Source organism: Manihot esculenta, chromosome 15, assembly GCF_001659605.2.
Source record: "Manihot esculenta cultivar AM560-2 chromosome 15, M.esculenta_v8, whole genome shotgun sequence".
NCBI classification, from domain to species: Eukaryota; Viridiplantae; Streptophyta; class Magnoliopsida; order Malpighiales; family Euphorbiaceae; genus Manihot; species Manihot esculenta.
In genome coordinates, this window is record NC_035175.2 from 3,082,008 (window position 1) to 3,103,408 (window position 21,401).

At 32.0% G+C, this 21,401-nt stretch overlaps 2 protein-coding genes across 2 annotated transcripts; one reads left to right on the forward strand and one right to left on the reverse strand.

Moving 5' to 3' along the window:
* Positions 1-10,316: 10,316 nt before the first annotated feature.
* On the forward strand, positions 10,317-10,998 carry LOC110602674 (ethylene-responsive transcription factor ERF096). The gene has a single exon (XM_021740242.2). The coding sequence runs from the start codon at positions 10,332-10,334 to the stop codon at positions 10,728-10,730; it is 399 nt and encodes a 132-aa protein (XP_021595934.1). The 5' UTR covers positions 10,317-10,331; the 3' UTR covers positions 10,731-10,998.
* Positions 10,999-13,333: 2,335 nt separating this feature from the next.
* On the reverse strand, positions 13,334-15,340 carry LOC110602675 (ethylene-responsive transcription factor ERF098). The gene has a single exon (XM_021740243.2). It carries the CDS (start codon positions 15,160-15,162, stop codon positions 14,674-14,676), a length of 489 nt encoding a protein of 162 aa, XP_021595935.1. The 5' UTR covers positions 15,163-15,340; the 3' UTR covers positions 13,334-14,673.
* Between the last annotated feature and the right edge of the window lie 6,061 nt (positions 15,341-21,401).

The window sequence follows — 21,401 nt, forward strand, 5'->3', positions numbered from 1 at the left end:
TGCGTGTTGACGAATTTGAGCCAAGCCAATACGCTTAGGTTAGAAAAATAGTATCCACTTTTAGAAAAGAGTGTGTATGTGCATTTTACAGTCAAAGCTATTGTAGACTCTGGCCTCCACTTCATCGTTGCCTCTGCCAAATCAAAAAAACTTTTTCCCAACTTGTTGACAATATTCTCTTCCAGATAAAAAGAGATATCAGAGTACAGTACACTTCACGGCTAGGACGTATGGCTGGCAGTGAGAGTCTTCTTGGTCAAATCGTCTATTTGCTCTTAAATTTTGGTTTTTTAGGTGCAGATTACTTGTGGGAAATCTCACTGATTGCAAAATGTTACATGTTTGTTTATCAAACATCATTTTTATTTGGATTTACCCTCAAATTAATTGAATAAAAAATTAATAATTTTTTTGAAAAAAATAAAAAAAGCCCTTCTAGAAATTGGTTTCCTGCTGTTTATGATTCCCATCAGCTCTTGTATATATGTTATATGCTTCCAAAACTAATATTATACATTTCACCATCTCTAATTGGTTGGTCTTCAAGTCAGGAGACTTATAACTTTACTATCATAAATTATGAGTCAGACCAAGTCAAAGAATTGATGAGAAATCACAACGCAATTTTTCTAAAAGATATTTGTAAGGAACCAACCTGAAAATTTAAATTTAATTTTTTAATTTTAAATTATTTTAAATTTAATTATTCTAAAATATATACCCCTGATTTTTATTTCCTATTTTAAGTCTCGTATCTACCTAATATTTTAGGAGACATTGACCTATCACTAACCCATTTGGCTAGAACCTCTTCCTTTCTATGTAGTGCCTCACTTTCCTATTCCCCCTCGGCCCCTCCTCCCAAAATTAAAGGGGGAAAACCAGGTTGTGCATTGGCTGGCACTGTTTTTTTTTAACGTAGACTTAAGTGTCAATTATTTTTTTTATTCCTTTTTCCTAAAAACCATTATGGTTGAGCCTTTCCCTGGTTTCTCCCAATGAATTATTTCTCAAAGACATCAATTTTATATTTAAAATCCAATTTTTTTTTTTCCAAAAAATACTATGCAGTTTTCACAAATTTAATTTTATATACCTATTCAACATTTATTACTATTTAAGATTTTTCAAAAATATAATAAGTTAATTAAATTATACTCTAATTCATCAACTTTTATTTATCATTTTTATAAATTTTTTTATCTAAAATTATTTATTATTTTAATCAAATTAAGATATATTTTCTCTATCCTATAAATTTATTTTAAGTTATTCCTTCATTATTTAAGTTAATTTTACATACTATTTTTATTATTAAGTGATTTTTTTTTATTTATCTCATTTCGTTATTAATTTATTTATATAATTAAAATTATATAAAAATAAATTTTAATATATTAAAATATTTACTTTTTAAAAAAAATTCAAATTTTAATAATAAATATGTATTAAAATATTATATTATTTTAATAATGTTATTTTTTTATAAATTTATATATTACGAGAAATAAAATTTTTTATAATAAATATTATTGAAAGTCGTGATAAATCATAAATAATTTATAAATAATTTAAATTTATAAATATTGATGATGATATTATTAAAAATATTTTTTAATTAATAAAAATAAATGAGAATAATTATAATTTAATTATAACATTTATTTATTTTTTATAAAAAATTATTTTTTAAATATATATTTATTTCATATTTTTTTATTTTATAATTTTTATTTATTTTAATTTTAATTTCTCATATATATTAAGAAAGATAATTTATTATTGATTTTTTAATTATATTCATTTAAAAATATTAAATTTTATTAAATTCTAATAAATATTTTAAATGTTTATTTAGAAAAATAATAATTAATAATAGGTTAATTTAAAAATAATATAAAATTAAATAAAATTATAGTAATTAATTATATATTACTATAATAAAAAAATAAATAATAATTTTAAACAATAATAAAAATAATTAATAAAATAATATATTTTATTTACTTTAATTATTTATTTAATCAAACTCTGGAATTAAATTTTTATATCAGTCAAAGTTCTCGATCTACTTTTTATTTAAAAAATATTATTTACAGTTATTCTATTATAACTAATCAAGTTTATATCTATATCATAATAAATACATCTAATTTCGTTGGTGCTCAATTACGAAAATAAGGACCATCAGTTAAGTGCCACGTGTAATGGGAAACAATTATGACGATCAAAATCACCTGGGTAATTACATTGGCAGCGATGCAGTCACGTGCGTGACACAGGGCACCAAAATTTAATTTTGCAGATTCTAGGACACAAGCAGTCAACTCGGTCAAAACGTTGACAAATGTGGGATCTGTGATTTTTGTTTTAATATATAAACTTCATATATTTAATAAATTATTTTATATTACATAATATTATATTTATGGTGAATTTAAATTTTAGAAAAAAATCATATTTTTATAAAATATTTCAATTATAACATAAAAACAGTAATTTATAGGCATCATATAAAATAATAAATTAATAAAAAGACACATATACTATGTAAAAAAATAAATATAAAATTATTAAAATTAAAAAATATATATATTTGTTAATTTTTTACTAACCCCTCAAATAAATTCGAAGGGTGAGAGGGGAAGGGATAGATCATGTTCCCCTAATTAGATGAGATGAGTAATCTTATGGTCTCGGTTTCAGATGTGGCCCGTATGACTGGTTCCACAATACTTTGCATGCCCAAGTTCAATGGGCTTCACTTCAAAACCGGTTGAGCGCTTTGTTTTTTTTTTTTCCTAGGTATAATGCATTATATAAAGAGGAGTTTTTTTTTTTTTCAAATGAGAATAGAGATAGTAAAATTTAAAATTTTTTAAATTTATTTAAATATATTTATCATCGAATTAAATTTATGAGTGTATATATGATGTGAAAGTAAAAATTAATTATTTTATATATTTTCATAATATTACTCGCTAATTTACTTGAAATTAATTTGTGAGTACATATACAATGAGAAAACAAGCAGAAATTAATTATTTTATATATTTTCATAATATTATTCGTTAATTTACTTAAAGTTTCACATTTAAGTCATTTTTAATAAAATAAGAGATACTTAAATATTAAACACCTAATTAACAGTAACAAATGTACCTTGACATTCCCAATCTAAGTCAAACTAAGTACTCAATTTGTCGAATGTCTGGCAACTTAGTTTTTCAATTTGTCCTATCCATCACTCAATTTATAAATTATTACAAAGCGTAATTATTAAATCTGGAATATCTCCTTGCAAGGATTTTAGAATAATTACATGCATGTACATTCATTCCATCCTTTATTTCTTTTCATTTTCTTTTTTCTTTTTTTTTAAATCGATCTATATACAATTTTCAAATTAGGTATAATCGATCTAAATTTCAATTTAATTATTTTAACATATTATGTGATCAGAAAAATGGTAATCAAGGAAGTCATAAATTCCATCCTTATAGAATCTCTTTTTAAGAAAAACAAATCAGTGCAATGGATTAATTAGCAAGTTTGGAAGAGGCTGCAAGATGCATACCCATGTGGTGAGATTAAATTAATTTTCTTAGGGTGAGAGATGCTTGACCTTTCTAAGTTATAAGATTAGCCAAATTCCGATTCCTGCACTATAAAGAAAAGAATCAAATCAAATCAAATGGTTATATTATGGAACCCACAACGTTATTCTAGGCTACTGTTCTTTTACTTTCTTTTTCTTACATCTTGAGGTTGGTGTCTGGTGATCTTTCTAAGAATCCATTTTAGATTTTGATGATCACTGGATTTCACTATCTCGATTCGAGGTCTGACCATAATGACAATCCATTACTTGAAGGTTCTTAAGCCCCCCGCATGAATCAGGTCCAGCCCACTCGGTCTCAAGACCGAACTCCTTCTTAAGCCTCTCAAGTCGGGCCGGCCCAGTCCTTTCAGCCCAAAGTTCAGACCTCCCCTGGGCCTCAGCCCTAATCTCACCTATCAGCCCAGTCCGGAGGAGAAAAGGTAGCCAGCCCATTCGCCTTGTGGGTCCATTCGCATGCGTGCCAGAGGGAATTAAATGGCCGTTACGCATGGAGCAGAGATCTGATATTCTCGTACGTCCGTATCCGTATGGCAGAGACAGGTGGTCCAATGGCAGTGAGACCGTTACACGTCACTGACAGGCAAACGAAAAGAATAAAAGGGGAGAAGTATTCTCCTATCAGACTAAGCTTACTCAACCCTTGTAAAACCCTATTTTCTGAATAATAGATCATCAATTGGCACCGTCTGTGGAAACGAAGGAGATCTTTTCATTGCCGGAGTTCCACTCTTAGAATACCGACTGAGATCCACGATGGCCAACCATAATGAAAACAACCTTGCTAACACCTCCAATGACCTGAACTCTGTCCAGGAGGGGCAACAGTTCTCTTTCTCCAGTCCTACAACTCCTAACAACCAACCACCAATCTCTTTTAATCCCTCACCAAGCTTGGCAGGGAATGTACCCGGAGCTACCTTATCCAACCAGGACCTCCAAGCCATGGCCCTTCAACTACAAAACACTGCCCACTAGCTGGGGCAGATGATGCAGCAGAGGGGCCTCAGCACACCAATGAATGTGTTGCCTGTGGTGGAAGAGCCCCGAACCAACGAACCTCAGCCTACCTTCAACCATCCTCAAACAAACAGTAGAGAAACCGGAGAAAGGGGGAGAAGAGCCGAGGGAGAAGAAGAACCAGAGGCTAGAGTTCATGGAAGGAGGGTGAGGGAGTTGATAGAGAACGATGACGTAGACAGTTATTCTACCAGAACAACCAAGAGGACGGAGAGTGAGGCGCAGGAAGAGGAGTATCGTCTGGAGAAGAGGCCCATACAAGAAGAAGAGAATGTAGATCAGAAACTGTAGAAACTAAGGGAACAGCTCCTAGTCGAGTTGGGGGCGAAGGACCACAACCAGACTCTCTTGCCCACCTCTTCACCTTTCTCGAAATGGGTGCAGCAGGAGACCATCCCCAAGAAGTTTATGATGCCACCCATGGCAGCCTATGACGGAGCGGGAAACCCAAGGGAGCACGTCCTCAACTACAAGACCTTCATGGAGTTGCAGACTCTGTCGGATGCCTTAATGTGCAAGGTATTCCCCACCACGCTTACGGGGCCAGCACGGGCGTGGTTTAATAGTCTAGAGGCTGGAAGTATCAGAAGTTTTGGAGACTTAGATAACCTCTTCATCAGCCGGTTCATTGCCGGAGTGCCGGCAGACAGAAAGACGAGCTACTTGGAGACAGTCAGGCAGAGGAGGAATGAGTCTTTAAGGTAGTACGTTGCCCGTTTAACACGGAGGCCCTGCAGATCCCTGAGCTAGATGAAAATCGAGCTGTGGAAGCAATGCAAAAAGGGACGACCTCCCCAGAGTTCTTTGGCTCGTTAAGCAGGAAACCGCCGACCTCGCTGGCAGAGCTGATGAAGAGGGCGGAGAAATACATAAGGCAGGACGATGCCTTAGTAACAAGCAGATTCGCAAAAGAGGCGGCAGACAGGGTAAAAGCCCCAGAAGAAAGGAGGCCGGAAAGGCAGGAGAAAAAGCAAGGCAAGAGGCCCGAGCAGTACAGACAGCCTTGGGATCGAAGGGACCAAAGACCCTTCCCCCCTCGAGTTCCAGAACAAAAGCCGTTTCCCCCGCGGATTCCAGAGAACCTGATCCCACTCAAAGCCTCTAGAGCCGAAGTGCTCATAGCAGTCCAGAACAAGGAGTTCCTCCAGTGGCCGAAACCAATGAGGGCTAAGGCGAGCCAACGAGATCCCGACAAGTACTGCTAGTACCATCGCACGCACGGCCATGACACCAATAACTGCTACCAGCTGATCAGTAAGATTGAGAGGCTGATCAAAAGGGGTCACTTGCGGAACTTTGTGAAGAAGCCAGAGGGAGAAAGACCTCAGCCGAACCCTACAGCAGAGAGACGCAGGAGGACGGGAGCAGGGTCGGTGAATGATGGTTCCAGTGGGACCATCAACATGATTGTGGGAGGAACGGGAGGTCGGATGAGCAGGAGAGGAAGAAAGAGGAGCCGAGATGGGGAAGGCAGCAGTGTCGAGGTCATGCAGGTAGCTGAACACTCTCCAGTGACCATCTCCTTCTCTCTGGAGGATTCCCAGGGCGTTCAAATGCCTCACGATGACGCTCTTGTCATCGAAGCTGTCATCCACAACTACCGGGTTAGGAAGATCTTGGTGGATGACGGAAGTAAGGTGAATTTATTGCCGTACAGAGTCTTCCAGCAGATGAGAATCCCCGAGGAACAGTTGGCCGACCAAATCAGACTCTCTCTCTCGGCAATTTCGTCAAGCTCGGCGCAAAGGGCAGAATTCAATTCTGCAATTCTTCGGTTCATTCGTCCTTTCTCTTTTCCTTTTAATTTATGTTTTAATTCAGCCATGAGTGGCTGAATTCTTCTATTCTAGTTGAAGATTGGTTGAAACTAAGGTTGTTTTATAGATTGTGAGATCTGAACATAAACTATTTGTCTTTGATTTGTTCAATATTCATACAATTTGGTGGTTGAATCTATGATTACTTTGTTGTTTTGATCAAATTGGCCACTTGATTCTTGATTGCAAGGTAATTGATTGTTAGTTGGGATAATTTTTAGTCTGTAATTACTGGAATTATTCTAACATAAAAACACTTGATGTAATAACTAAGGAATTGTATGATCTAGCAACATCTCCATGCGTTTGGGTAGCTAGGATTGGGTCTCTCTATTTCTTCATGCAATTGACAATTGTTTTGATGCCTAAGACCCAAGGACGTTCCTTGGCAATTTGTTAATTAGTAATTGATTAGAGGACGTTCCCTAATTGATTTAATCATAAGGAGAGACATGGTGGTGAGAAGTGTTTTCCATCACCATAACTAATCTATTGAATCAATCAAAAGAACATAAGTTTCAATGATCAATCCAAACAACCAAAGTGGATCCATCTCTTCAACTAGACATTTCTCATATTGAATTTCTCTTTTATTTCTATTACTTGCTTATTTAATTGCTTTCAGTAGTGTGTTAATCAAATCAACCTCAAAACCCCCCCTTTTACTTTTATTGCATTTTACTTTTGTTCCGCTTTCAGTTACTTGCTTTCAGTTGCGCTTTAAGTTAATTCTCTTGACCTTGTTGAGAAAAATAGATAAGTTTACAATTCTCTGTGGATTCGATCCTTTACCACTATCTGCAGTTGTAAAATTATTGATAACTGGAAAGGTTATTTTTGACCGGCTTCGACAACCGCGAGTCAGCAGGAGTGTCAGAAGGGAGGGGACGCTTGCTCGCGACCCTCTCAACAGCTCCCTCCAGGGTAGTTGATGTCTTCTCTCGAGGTCCGGACTCCACCTCCCCAGTAACATAGGCGACCTCAAGAGGAGTTTCCTGGACATCTTCGCCAGCGGGGATAACTTCCATCCCAGGAACCCTCTCATCAGTTGTGGAGGCCTCGGGAGCTTGGCTTGGGAGCTTGGGAAGGAGCTGGAGCAGGAGGCCGGCTAGCCGACCTGGAGGAAATGACTTCAGCCACCCTCTGAGCAGTCTCTCCCACAGATTGCCCAGCTCGGAGGGCGTCCAAAGCAGCATTCATGCTCTCCCAAGATAGCGTGAAGTTCTTCAGGGGCTTGATTTGGTCCATTTTCACGTCGAAAGCTGCAAAGATTCAAAACCAGAACGAATTAGAACGGCCCTCAGTAAAATCGCAAAGACAAGACAAAGCAATTAAACGAAATAAAGTACCCGCGTCCTGGATATCCCAAAGATTAGACGCGAACATACACTTTTCGACATCATACTTCTTTTCAACAGAAGTCAGTCGAATGTACTCGACCTGCTCTGTAAGGCTCAGCTGGTGCAGGTCGTTGCAACCTAGAGGGACATCCTCCCAGGAGAGATCCGCCTCCTAAGACAACCCGAACTCCTTCTTCAGCTCAACCACCGCGAATCCCTCCACCCAGCCTTTTATCGAGCCTTTATGACCCGAGAAGATTGACAGCCCCCCGCGAGGGGCAAAGTAGTAAAAACCTTAGCTTGCCTTGACTAGCCTAAAGAAAGTGACGAACAGACGCGCCGTGGGTGTGAACCTCCAGCTCAGACAAAAAGATTCAAAAGAAGACATGAAAAGAATGGAATTAGGAGCCAGCATTCGAGGGGTTATCTCGAAATACCGGAAGACCTCAATAAAGAAAGGAGAGAAGGGAAATGTTAAGCCATACTCCCTTTGTTTGGCAAAAAAGATCAGGCTAAGGTCCTTCTGTGGGTCGATTAGACTAGAGGGAGGAAGATCAAGAAGAACAATCCTCTCATTCCGGTAGGGAGCCCGAATATGAAAAAGGGGGGGTATCTAGGTATTCCCTGGAAAAGAAGTTTTTGAGGGTGGATGGAGTGATACTAGACTCTAGGTTAAGGACATCAGGGAGCTTTGGGCCTTCCATGGAAAAATGAAGAGCGTACCTGGAAAGCGATTAGAGCAGAAGGATGGAGCAAGCGAAGCGTGCAGAGAACAGAGGAGAGCAAAAGTTTTGAGAAGACTGAGAGAATTTGAAAATATGAAACAACAATGAGACAAAGAGGTGTTCTGAAGAAAACTGTCCTTGGGTGGCGCAGTCATTATGATTCTCGATATTTACCCCCTCATCATTCGTACAATAGCTGATGAGAAGGTAAAGGGGCAATTGATGACCGCTGGATTTCACTACCCCGGTCTGAGACCTGACCTATGACGACAACCCATTACTTGAAGGCTCTTAAGCCCCCGCATGAATCAGGTCCAGCCCACTCGGCCTCATGACCGGACTCCTTCTTAAGCCTCTCAAGTTGGACCGGCCCAGTCCTTTCGGCCCAAAGCTCAGACCTCCCCTGGGCCTCAGCCCTAATCTCACCTATCAGCCCAGTCCAGAGGAGAAAAGATGGCCAGTCCATTCGCCTTGTGGGTCCATCCGCATGCGTGCCAGGGAGAATTAAATGGTCGTTACGCATGGAGCAGAGATCTGATATTCTCGTGCGTCCATATCCGTATGGCAGAGACAGGTGGCCCAATGACAGTGAGACCGTTACACGTCACTGACAGACAAAGGAAAAGAATAAAAGGGGAGAAGTATTCTCATCTCAGACTAAACTTACTCAACCCTTATAAAACCATATTTTCTTCAGATCATCAGATTTCAAAAATTGAATAAAGCCTTTCCAAACCCTAGTCCCTGCCTTTAGTTCATCTATTTGACTTGGTTCCTCTTATTGTCCTTTTTAATTAATATTGTCTCCACCTGTCATTCTCCCACTGAGATCAGATCTCTGTGTGTTGGGATAAAAAAAAAAAACATTAAAATTTAAGATTTCTCTATGTTGGATTATTGACATCAAGGGACTTAATTATTATACTCTTTTATATATATATATATATATATATATATAACTAAAAATAAACCTCTCAAACAAAAACTCAAAAATAAATATATATTATGATGGAATTAAATCTGTGATTACACAAAATATATTCCGAGTAGTTGGTCGACGGAGAAAAAGTAAAGTTGAAAACAAACACTGCCGCCCTGAAATAATAGAGGAGAGGGGAGGTAGCAGAATAGAATTTTAATTACGTTACGACCAGTGAGAGGAGTAGAAAAAGGAATAATTCAATTCTCGCAGAATTTAATTAGAAGGGTTAAAACCAAAGAAAAAGCAAAAGCATAATAAGAAGAAATGAAGAATGAGATCAGCTGCGTATGCATGTATGACTTCAATAATTGACACACACTCGCGACGATAAAGCTTCAATAAATAAATATTTCCTTTCATCTGTTTTAAATCATAGACCATTTTCTTTTTTAATAATTTAACAAATAATTAAATTTATTAGTCTTAAAAATAATTGAACGAGTAATATGAGTAAAAGACTACATTAGAAAAACCAATATAAAATTTACTATTTTAATTATATTTTTTTAATTAATATGAAAAAAATATGTCCACCATGGAATATAAAAATATGAAATAAAAAGTGACAGAACATAGTGTGAAAAGGGCTATGAGCCTGAAAGCCATCACCTTGACCATCCAGGTGCAATGGACTCAAACCCATATCTCTTACTCCATAGGCCATTTAGAAACTTCTCCTGGCCAAAGTTTAAATGGTTCTAAAACCACTAGCTAGATTCTCCACGTGGCTAAATACTGTTTGACCTTCAAGTCTGGCCAAATCCAGGTGGTATATATATAATAATTTAGAAGTGCAGCTTCAGCCATGCAAAATCGTGGAACACAAACATGGATGAGGACCGGACAAATGCCAAGGAACAAGCAACAGCAGGAGAAGTTAAGTACAGAGGCGTTCGAAGACGGCCTTGGGGCAAATTCGCTGCGGAGATACGCGACTCCGCACGCCAAGGTGCACGTGTATGGTTAGGGACTTTCAACACGGCGGAGGAAGCAGCAAGAGCGTATGATCGAGCAGCTTATGCAATGAGAGGCCAATTAGCCATTCTTAATTTTCCTAATGAGTACCCTCTTGCAAGTGGTGGTTCTGCTAGTTCTTCTACTTCTTTGTCTGCTTCTTCTTCCTCTTCATCATCAATGCGAAACCAAGTTATCGAGTTGGAGTACCTGGATGATAGATTGCTGGAGGAAATGCTGGAGCAAGAAGAACAAAAGAGCAAGAAAAAGTGAAGCAGCTATTCTCGCGTGACGCTAGGATTCGCCATCTTTTTATTTAACTATAATAAATAATTTTCTCAAGTCTTGATCAGTTTTAATGTCTCCCAGCTGAAATTTTTTAGGAATTATTAAATGTTCATGAAATAACACCTTATCATGCAAGGTGGTATAAAATTATTGTATAATTTAAAATCACCTACTAAGCTCATATCATCTCCAAAGTTTCATAATTTAATCATAATGTTATTAATTTGTTTTACCACCTCAATACGAAGTGATAGTTATTCAGGTGCACCCAATAAGTTTTCTTCTTCTTTACCATTTTTGCTTTTTTTTTTTTTGTTATTGTATGCATATTGTAAAATTTTACATTATATGTAAGTTTAGTAAAGAGAAATCACCCCTTTCTTTTTATTCCATTTCCTTTTGTTTACTAATAATATATAATCGTCTTTCTCCTACAGTGCTATTTATCAGGCCGTACGTACGAACAAGTGAGAGCACATTTCCACGTCAGCCGGCCATTTAATTCATCCCAACGCACATGCTGGTAGGATTATGAAATGACTGGACCAGCTATTATACTCCATGTCATATCACATAGCTAGGTTATCTCCTACTGACCCGAGCTCATGACTGATCCAGTCTGCTCCACATCGCCAAGCTAGAGTTCGTGACATTGAATTGGTCTGCTTATTAATGATCTGATGGATTTTGGACCTATATTTTTCTTCTAAACTGGCTTCACCACCAGATATAAGAAACCTGACGATCATCACGTATTATCCTTTTCTTCATATTACTTTGAATTTATAGGATATGTGCAGATTCCCAAAATAGAGAAAACAAAAACTAAGAATTTGAAAAAAGAAAAGAGTTTTAAACTATATGTACTTTTCTAGAAGGCATCTTCAAGTGAAATCCCTATCAAGAATTTTTGTTCTTCTTCTTGAGGAAGGTTACCTAACACTATTCTTTTTCTTTATAATATGACGCAATAATTTGCTTTAATTGGAAAAAAGAAAACTTGGGTAAAGAACAACCAACAAGAAAACAGAAAACCAACTAATTAATTAGTTACATTCATGCTAATTAAGTGGTGAAACAGCGGCAAGTGTTGTATGGTGCATGACCTGAACTATGATTTAATTTAGTTAACTACAAATTATCATTAATAACTCGTTTGACTGATTAGGGCTGGAGTTATTTCATGATTAAGGAACACCACTGGCTAGCTTTTGTAAGCATTTGGGAGTTTTTTATTTGTATTTGTATATTTGTTGATTTACAAATTAAGTCTACTCAATACACTCAAGTGAAAAAATTTAAAAAGAAAACATCCCAATGAAAATGGCTAGCAAAGCGGAGGGAGAAACGTAAACTATCACAATACAAATATAAATGTAGCAATCTTTTATGTATGGTAGGAACGTAGAGGTAATTCACACGAAAGATAAGCAAGATTAGGTTAAGCTCAAGATTAAAAGTAAACTAACCAATATAAGCCAGGATGAGTTATGCTATTTGGCTCATGGAGATATATCTCAATGGCACAATGCGGAAATTTTATATTTATCGACTCTTAACATCTGTTGGAAAGGATTCCTACAATATTTGTCATGCAAAAGAGCTTCAACGTAGTTGTAATCAGAACACATATATAAAATGAAGACACACTTCGCCACCAAACTAGCTACACACAGGTAAAGACATGCCCAGGGTCCTGAACATAGACACAACATGTCCAAACAGCAAAATAAACAACACAAGCAAATAGAACAAAAATCAGCAAAAAGCGTCTCAAATAAGCTCCAAAAAGTGTAGAGGCTCTAAGTCAAGTACATGATAGGATTAGCATACGATAAAACAGACTTCAGTCCGTCCAAGGCAAGCAATTGAACCAAGACGACAACCACACTAGAATAGACATACACCAGCGAAAGCAATGCAGACCAACCACCTGTGACTCCAATAAACAGAAAAAGTCACAACCGATTTAATTATTTAATGTACAACCCATCAATTATTTCAATTAAACTTAATTATTCTTATAAAAGAAAAAATATATTGATATTAAAGATGATAACAATTTTGAAAAGAGAGCTAAAGCAGATATATAGATAATGTTGTTAAGTAAAGAGTCATCTGATCCATTACATAATAAGTGGTTGATACTGGTCAGATGACTGTGTGTTAGGGTAACAGGGAACATTAACAAGTAATTTAAGTGTATAAGGGAATCTCCAAATGGAAACACTTATGAGATAAAAGGTAGAAATTTGTTATGACGCTTACCGCAATTCATATGCACAAACATTAGTCCTCTGGAGGTAGCATATTGAAGCATAGAGCAACCAACATATTCAAAATAAAAACCATGCGATTCTAGGAGATCACAATGTAATTAAGAAAATTAAGGATAAACATACGGTCATTTTGTATGATTCTTAATTATTTTATATATTATGTTATTTTCAATTAAATAACACATTCATTATAAAATATTCATAATTACTATTATAAAATAAAAATCTTGAATATATGAAATGTACATTTAATAATTAGATTATTTATTTTTAATTTTAATTTTAAAAAATAGACAAAATTACACTCAAATATAAATATTTAGCTAATTTATTTAAAATTTATATATCAAATAATTAGAATTTTTTTTACTTTGTAAATGATTTATTCCAAACAAAGCTTAAGAATTTACTACTAAAAGCAAGTATGTAGGCATCTTTCAATAGCGTCATTGAGTCACCGATTGACATTCTGATTTGTGCCCTATCTATGTGTGCATTATCTTTGTAGCAGAAGTTCCATCACATCCTTGAGTTTGGCATCTCTAAAATATACCAATTTGATATCTTCAACTTTATCTTGAGATTTGCTAATGCTAGCTACAAGTATTAGCATGTTAAATATTCACAATAATGGAAGAAAGATTTTACTTTTACTTTGATTATATTTATTTTGTAGCTTTGGCATGTAATTATCTAGATCACTATATATGACTTAAGCTTTTAGAAACTGCTATATAAAGCAAGTAATCTTACAATTGGTATCAAATCAAAAAGTGATTTGCTTTATTGATCAGATGCTTCCTTTAATTCCACCACTTGTTTTAGTCTCTGAATCTGCTACAAGCAATGCTTTCTCTCATACTCATATTCAAAGGAAACTTTTTATAGTAGGTATCCACACGTGAGCCAATAAAGACAGATATAATATATCATGATTTCTGTATTGATAGATCCTGATCTTTTTCCCCTGGAAGAGATGGAAATAAACATTTATTAATAAGCAACCAAATTATAGCAACTTCATTTATTCGATCTTCTACCATTTTGATATCTATTTAGCATTTTCAGGGAATTTTTTTTCCTAAACTTCATCATTTTCTAGGCATAATCATACGTTCTAATAATAAATAATTTGATACACATTATGGATTCTGTTCCATGACATTGGTTTTCATTGATAAACACCTTAGTATTGCCTGTTTTTCTTCCCTCCCGCTTCATAGGATTAACTAGCCAAAACTCTGTCAAATATTATCAGATTTAAATTCTTTTATAAATGCTTTATTCAAAACTAATTCATTTTGAATTTATTATGAAAAGAATTGAATTTATTATGAAATCCTTTGATTTTAAACTAGAGAAAATAAGAAAAGCAGCTAGATCATAAACAAAGAAATTGTAAATGACTATGGCAGTATGATTTTCACAACTTAGGAACTGAATTATCAGGGTGGGGTGTTCAATTTCTAACCAAACAAACAAACCATAAATTGCCAACGATCTCATTCATGCCATTAAAATATATAAAACCTCTCATGATTATGTGAAAATTAAGGATGAGGGATTAGTTAATTAGGCTCAAGAGCTCAAGAAAACCAATAACAAAACAAACTTGAAGACCTTAAAAACAAGAAATGATACAGTAGTGATCAATCCTGTCGTCGTTTCTTCTTCTCCTCTTCTGATTCAAGAAGCTCCTCCAACACCTTGTCATCCAAATACTCAAACTCAAAAACTTGCCTTTCTTGCCTGCCAGAAGAACTTCCCCTCTCGGAGCTCTGGCTTGCAACATTATTAGTACTAGTGCTGCTAAATGATGATGATGATGAAGAAGAAGAAGAAGAAAACGACTGATGAGGTGGTCGAGGAGAGAATCCCATAACTCGAGGGTAATACTCACTTGGAAAATTAAGGGTTGCAAGATGACCTCTCAAGTTAAATGCTGCTTTATCATAAGCACGAGCAGCCTCCTCTGCAGTATCAAATGTTCCAAGCCATAACCTTGCTCCGTGTCTCGTAGGATCTCGAATCTCCGCAGCAAATTTTCCCCATGGCCTTCTTCTGACGCCCCTGTAACGCACTTCTTCGCCTCCTTTCTCTTCCTTGTCCTTCCCTCTGTTGTTGCTAGGGCCTTCCATAAGATACCGATGTTTAACGTAGGGTTTGAAAACCCACCTGCTTGCTCTAAAAAAGTTGGTAGTTTGGCGAGTCTAATATACAAGGGGTGGGGTCATAGTTGATGATTCTATGTCTATGAATGTGAATTCTCAAGAACGTGGATTTGACTATAGATCAATTGAAACATATTTCTATTTCTTGGAAGGTTCTCAGCAGCACAATGTAATTTTGATTGTTAATAGTTGCAAGGAATAGCCTTTTTTTTATAGTATGGATCTGTTTTCTCTCTTTTCTTTTGAAGATTAAGAATATTATGCACAAGTAATAGTATAGTTTGTCCCAGTTCATGGGTATTCCAAATAATTCCATCAAGATCTTGATCGCTAGCTCTCCTTTTTATGATACCCAAATCACATGGACATATTAGGTTTGTTGGATTTGGACCCACCATTTCCTTTTATGAATTAAATTAGAAAAGACAATTCATATATATACTTTTTAACGTGGTGATTTTGTTTTATGTATTTTTTTATTTTAAGTATCTAGAAAATAAATTTACTAATATTATAATAAAATTATATTTTTTTTAAAAATAAAAATTAAGAAGTAAAAAAAATAGAATTTGAAATCTCTCAAATTTAATTAGAATAGTTTAAATATATTTTACTCATTCAGATTTTAGCAGCTGACGATAAAATAAAAACATTAAACTATTTTGTAAATAAAATTAAAAAACAAATAAAAAATTCATAACGGGAAAATAAAAATAGAAAAGAACGGCGGCGTTTTGTGCTAAAGGGCGGCCCAACAGGTATTAAATCTGTGGATCCTGGAGTCATGGCTTTTCCATGTAAAACAAAGCCCACGCTGGACTTCTAACTTTGGATTTTAAGGGTTTGGTATTAAAATTATAAATAAATATCTTATTAAATATATCAGCTAAAAATATTTATTATTTTATTTATACATATTTTTAAAAACAATTGTATAGTTAATTGAGAATTGAATTAAGGCTTTATAGTTTTGAAACTATAAAACACGAAAATTTAATAAAAAAATTATATTTTTTAAGATATAAAAAATAAAAGAAATAAAAATTATGAATTTTAATGACTTTGATTCACTTTAGTATCTTAGCGGTGTGTCCAAATTTACAATATTTATTGTGGTAACCGTCGAAATGAAGGAGGCTTTTATTCAATGTTTTGTTTGTAGAGTACCTGTTCTCGTTCTTGAAATTCTTCCGTAGACTCGACTCGCGCAGGACACCTTTTAAACAAGTTCCGTGTCGCAAACGACGACATTGTCATCATTATAATTCCAAAATTTCAATTTGATTCCAACGTAGTTTTTCTTTTTAAGTATTTACATTATGTATTCATCCCATTAATTTATATTCATTTGGGAAGGAGGTAAAACGACTAAACAAAATTATATATCCATTTTAATTTTTACTCTTCATTTAAAATTAAAAATTTTATAATAATTTAATTGATTTATTTTTATATAATTATCATGTTTGAAATAAAAAAAATATATATTCTTTTTACTCTAAAATCTTTCAATCATTCATTAATTTTTTTTATAAAATTATTAATATCAAATGAAGGGTTAAGGTTTTTATTTCTCCATTTTTATAAGTTATTAAGATGTTTATATATTGTCGTTTCAAAAAGGTTAATGTATTGTCAAAAAATACGTTTACATGAAATTTTAAAAAATTAAATAATTTAAATTATAATATCATACAATTATTATTGTGATTTTCTTACTAATAAAAAAATAATTAATAAAAGTAAAATAAATTTAAAAATGTTATTATAAAATTGAAAAGAAAATTTGTTTGTAAATAAAACAATTCAAAAGTAATATGTATTTTTAAATAAAGCAATTTTTAAAAAGTGATGCATGTAAAAGTAGATCAAGAGGTAGTAACAATTTAAATTGGTTTTCTTGCATGAGGTATACATAATTAAAAATTGAATTACTCTTAATTAAAATTTTAGTTGCTCTTTATTTAGATTCAATAATTTTATAATAATTTAATTTAAATGATTTTTTTTTCAACAATTTCTTATTTAGAATGAAATAATTTTTTTAACTTAAAAGATTTTTATTTTAAAAAATTAAAATAATACATAATTTTATAAATAATTATTTAAAATTTTTTATTTCAAATAAAAAATAAATGTGCATAAAATTAAAAAAGTAAAAAAACCGAATAATTAAAGTTTTACCACGTAGACCAAACGAGATAACAAAAACCTCGACTACATCGGAAATATCACAGCGACCACCACCTGTCATCACACTCACAAAGAGAAGAGGAGGTACAACGTAAACGGCCAACAAGAGAACCAACACATATAAACAAATAGAAAAAAAACCAACATGCAAAAACTTATAACCCTTAGAATACTAGCGTCCTAAATAAACAATCAAATAGAGAAGGTTATAGCAGAGTTTAGCTGAAAAGCAGCCAACAGGAATAGTACCATTGGAAATATGGGTGCGGTTCTAAGGTGCTGACAAGAAGCAACTTAAACCTTCCTCTAAAAAATAAAGAATAGAGCCGAAAATCCTTTCAACGAGAACTTCCTTCTAATATTGTTCAAGATACTTAAAGACACTACAACTGAAGAAACAATATCCAAAATTCATCCATAACAAGGGAGAATCAAGCAAATAGAGATACAATTCCTGCGATTAAGTAAAAGAAACTCTCATATTCGATTTAAATTGAAAAAATCAACCGAATCAAATTAATTTAAAATTTTAATTTAATATTTTATTTTTTTCTATTTATTTTTATTTTTAAAAAATTGAATTATTTTAATTCGATTCAATTTTAATTTTAAAAAATAATAAAATCAAACTGAATCGATTAATAATAATAGTATATTATTTTGGATAATATAAAGAGATTATACTATAATTAAGGTTAAAATATTTTAATTAAATGTTAGAACACTTCAAATAAGGTGTGAAAAATAAAAAGTTAATTAAAAGACTTATTAATCAAATCGAATGAAATCAAATTGAATCAAACTGATTTAATTTAAATTAATTCTTATATCTAAAATCGATTCAATTCGATTTTTATAAATACTAAAATTTTAATATTTAATATACCTGCATGCATGCACAAATTGAAACAAAACCATACTAACCCAAAAGAATCTTCCTCTACCTCCAAGGGTAAAAAATCAACTATTCCTCTACCTCCAAGGGTAAAAAATCTTGAGCAACAACCATCAAAATAACAATAGGTACAATGGCTAGTAGATTCAGTCACCTAAAACCAGAGACCCAATATGACAATAGCACAACGACACAATCCGTTCTCCTCCCTTTCCTTTTTTACCCTTTCCTTTTCTAGCCTTTCCTTTTCAATTGGTCCGGCAATTTCAAAAGAGCATGGGGTAGTCATTCTTAGCTTAGATTGACATTAAAAAATATAATATGGCAATGTGTGTGACAATACATTAATTTAAAGGGTTTTTGTGGGAAAAGCAAACCTTGTATCTACCCACTTTTGCATAATTTAATTATCTGGAAATTTGTTTTATTTTTTTAATAAAAATTTTAATTTTATTTAATTTATAAAAAATATTTATTTATATGCAAAAAAATTTTAAAAATAAAATTTAATTTTAAGCAGAGAAACAAACAAACAAAATTCACATATAAAATTTTACAAGTTAAATTAATTTATTCATATTAAATATTGAATATAAATTTTAAAAAAACTATTATATTTTAAAAAACTATTTGATTTATGTTTTAATCTATATTTAAAATTTTTAAAATTTTAAATATAACCATAAACTATTAAACTCATTTTTTATTTAAATTTTTTTAAAATTTAAATAATCCATAAAATTCATTAAAACAATCTAATTATTACTTTTAAAATTATTTTTTATAAATTTAAGATTTATTTTTTAAATTTAAATAATTTAATATATAATTTTAATGAGATGAACATAAATAATTTTACTTTTTAAAATTAAAAAAGTGGTGTATATAAATAAATTAGATTAAATATATATATTTACATTAAAGAGTTGCGTTGATTTTGATTTAAATTTGTATGAAATAATAAAATTATTATCGTCTAATTTTATTAATTTATAAAAATTTATAACACAATCAATAAATTTAAAGTGGAATTAATAATATATATGAATAATTTAATATTTTTTAATAATAATTAATTTATATTTAATTATTAAAATTTTTATAATTTAAAGCGTTGAATTGGTTAATTTTAATTATTATGAAATTTATATACATATTAAGTCAATAAATAATTTATTTTATAAATATTTTATAATTAAAAAAATTAAACAGAATACGTTGAAATTAAAATCTTAAAAATTAAATATAAATTTTTTAAATAAAAAATAAATAAATTAAAATGACTGCTTTAAAATGGTATTAGTGATAGAGATTTTATTTATAAGAGAATTATTATTAGATTTTTGAATTTTTAAAAATTTTATTAATCATCATTTTTATAAAAATCACTCAATTCAAATATTAATATGTTTTATAAAATAAAATTTATTTATTTATTTGTTAAAGCAATTATTAGCTAATTTATTTTATTTTTAATTAAAAAATAAACAATATAAATATTTAAATATATAGAAATTAAATGATATATAATTAAAATTAAATAAATTAAATGATATAAATATTCGTTAATAAATTTATAAAAAAATATTTATAAAATATAAAAATATTTTAATTAAATAAATTTTAAATAAAATAAATTAATAATTTAAAAAAAATAAAAACTGAATGATAATTTTTTTATTTATTTAAAATTAATAAAAATTACATAAATACAAAATTGAGGAAGGCTATGGCTCTTTAGCCCATACCTAAATCCGTCATGTAGTATATTGTTTTATATGATAATCGTAATCAAATGATTATATATAATAATAATAATAATAATAATAATGCACTAACAAAGTATTTAGACAAATGTTTATTTAATTATATTTGTCACCATCGCATTTTACAAACTGTTTGAACCTCAGCCGCCACAATTTTGGCATCATCTCATCAAAACCCCTATTTCTTTTCCTAGTATTATAGGCTCATGTTGTCCAAAAAAAAATCTCATGTTGCCGGATGTGTTTTTCACCGTAAACGTATATTCAATGTTTAAATAATAATAATAATAAATAATGGTAAATAAAAATTACTCCACTTAGTCTAAAAAAAATAATTAAATTTGTTTTCATAATTAATTAATTTAATTTTTCCTTCCATTTAAATAAAAAAAATCAGTTTTCATTTGTTAATCCTAAAGCTTCTGAAAATATATAAATATATATAAATATTAAAATTTATATACGATGTGCGGATATCCATAATAATGAAACTTATCGCAGTTGTATAAGTTTAGTCAGAGAAGAGGGTCGTTCTCTCCTCTTATTTCATTCTATTTGTCTGTTAGTAGCGTCTAACGGCTTTCTTATTACAGTGTCATATATTTCTGTCACACAGGTTTGTATATAGTATCATACTATCTCTTTACGTCAAGCGGTTATTTAATGCTCTTGGCGCGCATGCGAATAGAGTTGCGAAATGATTAGACCTGCTATTCTCCAACATGTCTAATCACCGGACTAGGTTTTATTCCACTGAATTCAGACTTTCAGGTGACCCGATCTGCTCTGTGTTTCTAGATCGAAGTCTGAAGAGCCGGACTATTCGGCGTAAAGAATTGCACGGGTTTTGGTCCAGCTCTATTTTCTTAGTCTGGCATAAAATAAATAAAGTCCAATGAGCATCAATATATATAAATATATAATTGTTAGAACTATATAAATATTGGAATTTTCCGCACTCAAAATAAATAGGATGGATGAAATACATATAATTAGTGAAAATGATATATAAAATCAATTGGCTTACATTCAAGCTCCTAAGTTCTTTTTTACCAAGAGATTAAAAATTATTATTTCAAAGCGTGCTTCGGATTCCCCAGGTCTCTTAGAATGATATTAAATGTTTTCGACCATTTCTACTTTTTTTTTTTTAAATATTTCATTTATTTCACAAAAATTTATATATTTATATATATAACATTTATCATTAAAAATATTTACAAAAAACTTATTTTTTATTAATTGCTTTCCAATGTTAAAAGATGAAAGATATTGGATAAAATTATTTAAAACTGAAATAAATTAAGTTAATTAAAATTAATTTTTTTTCTCATAGATAATATTACTTTTAT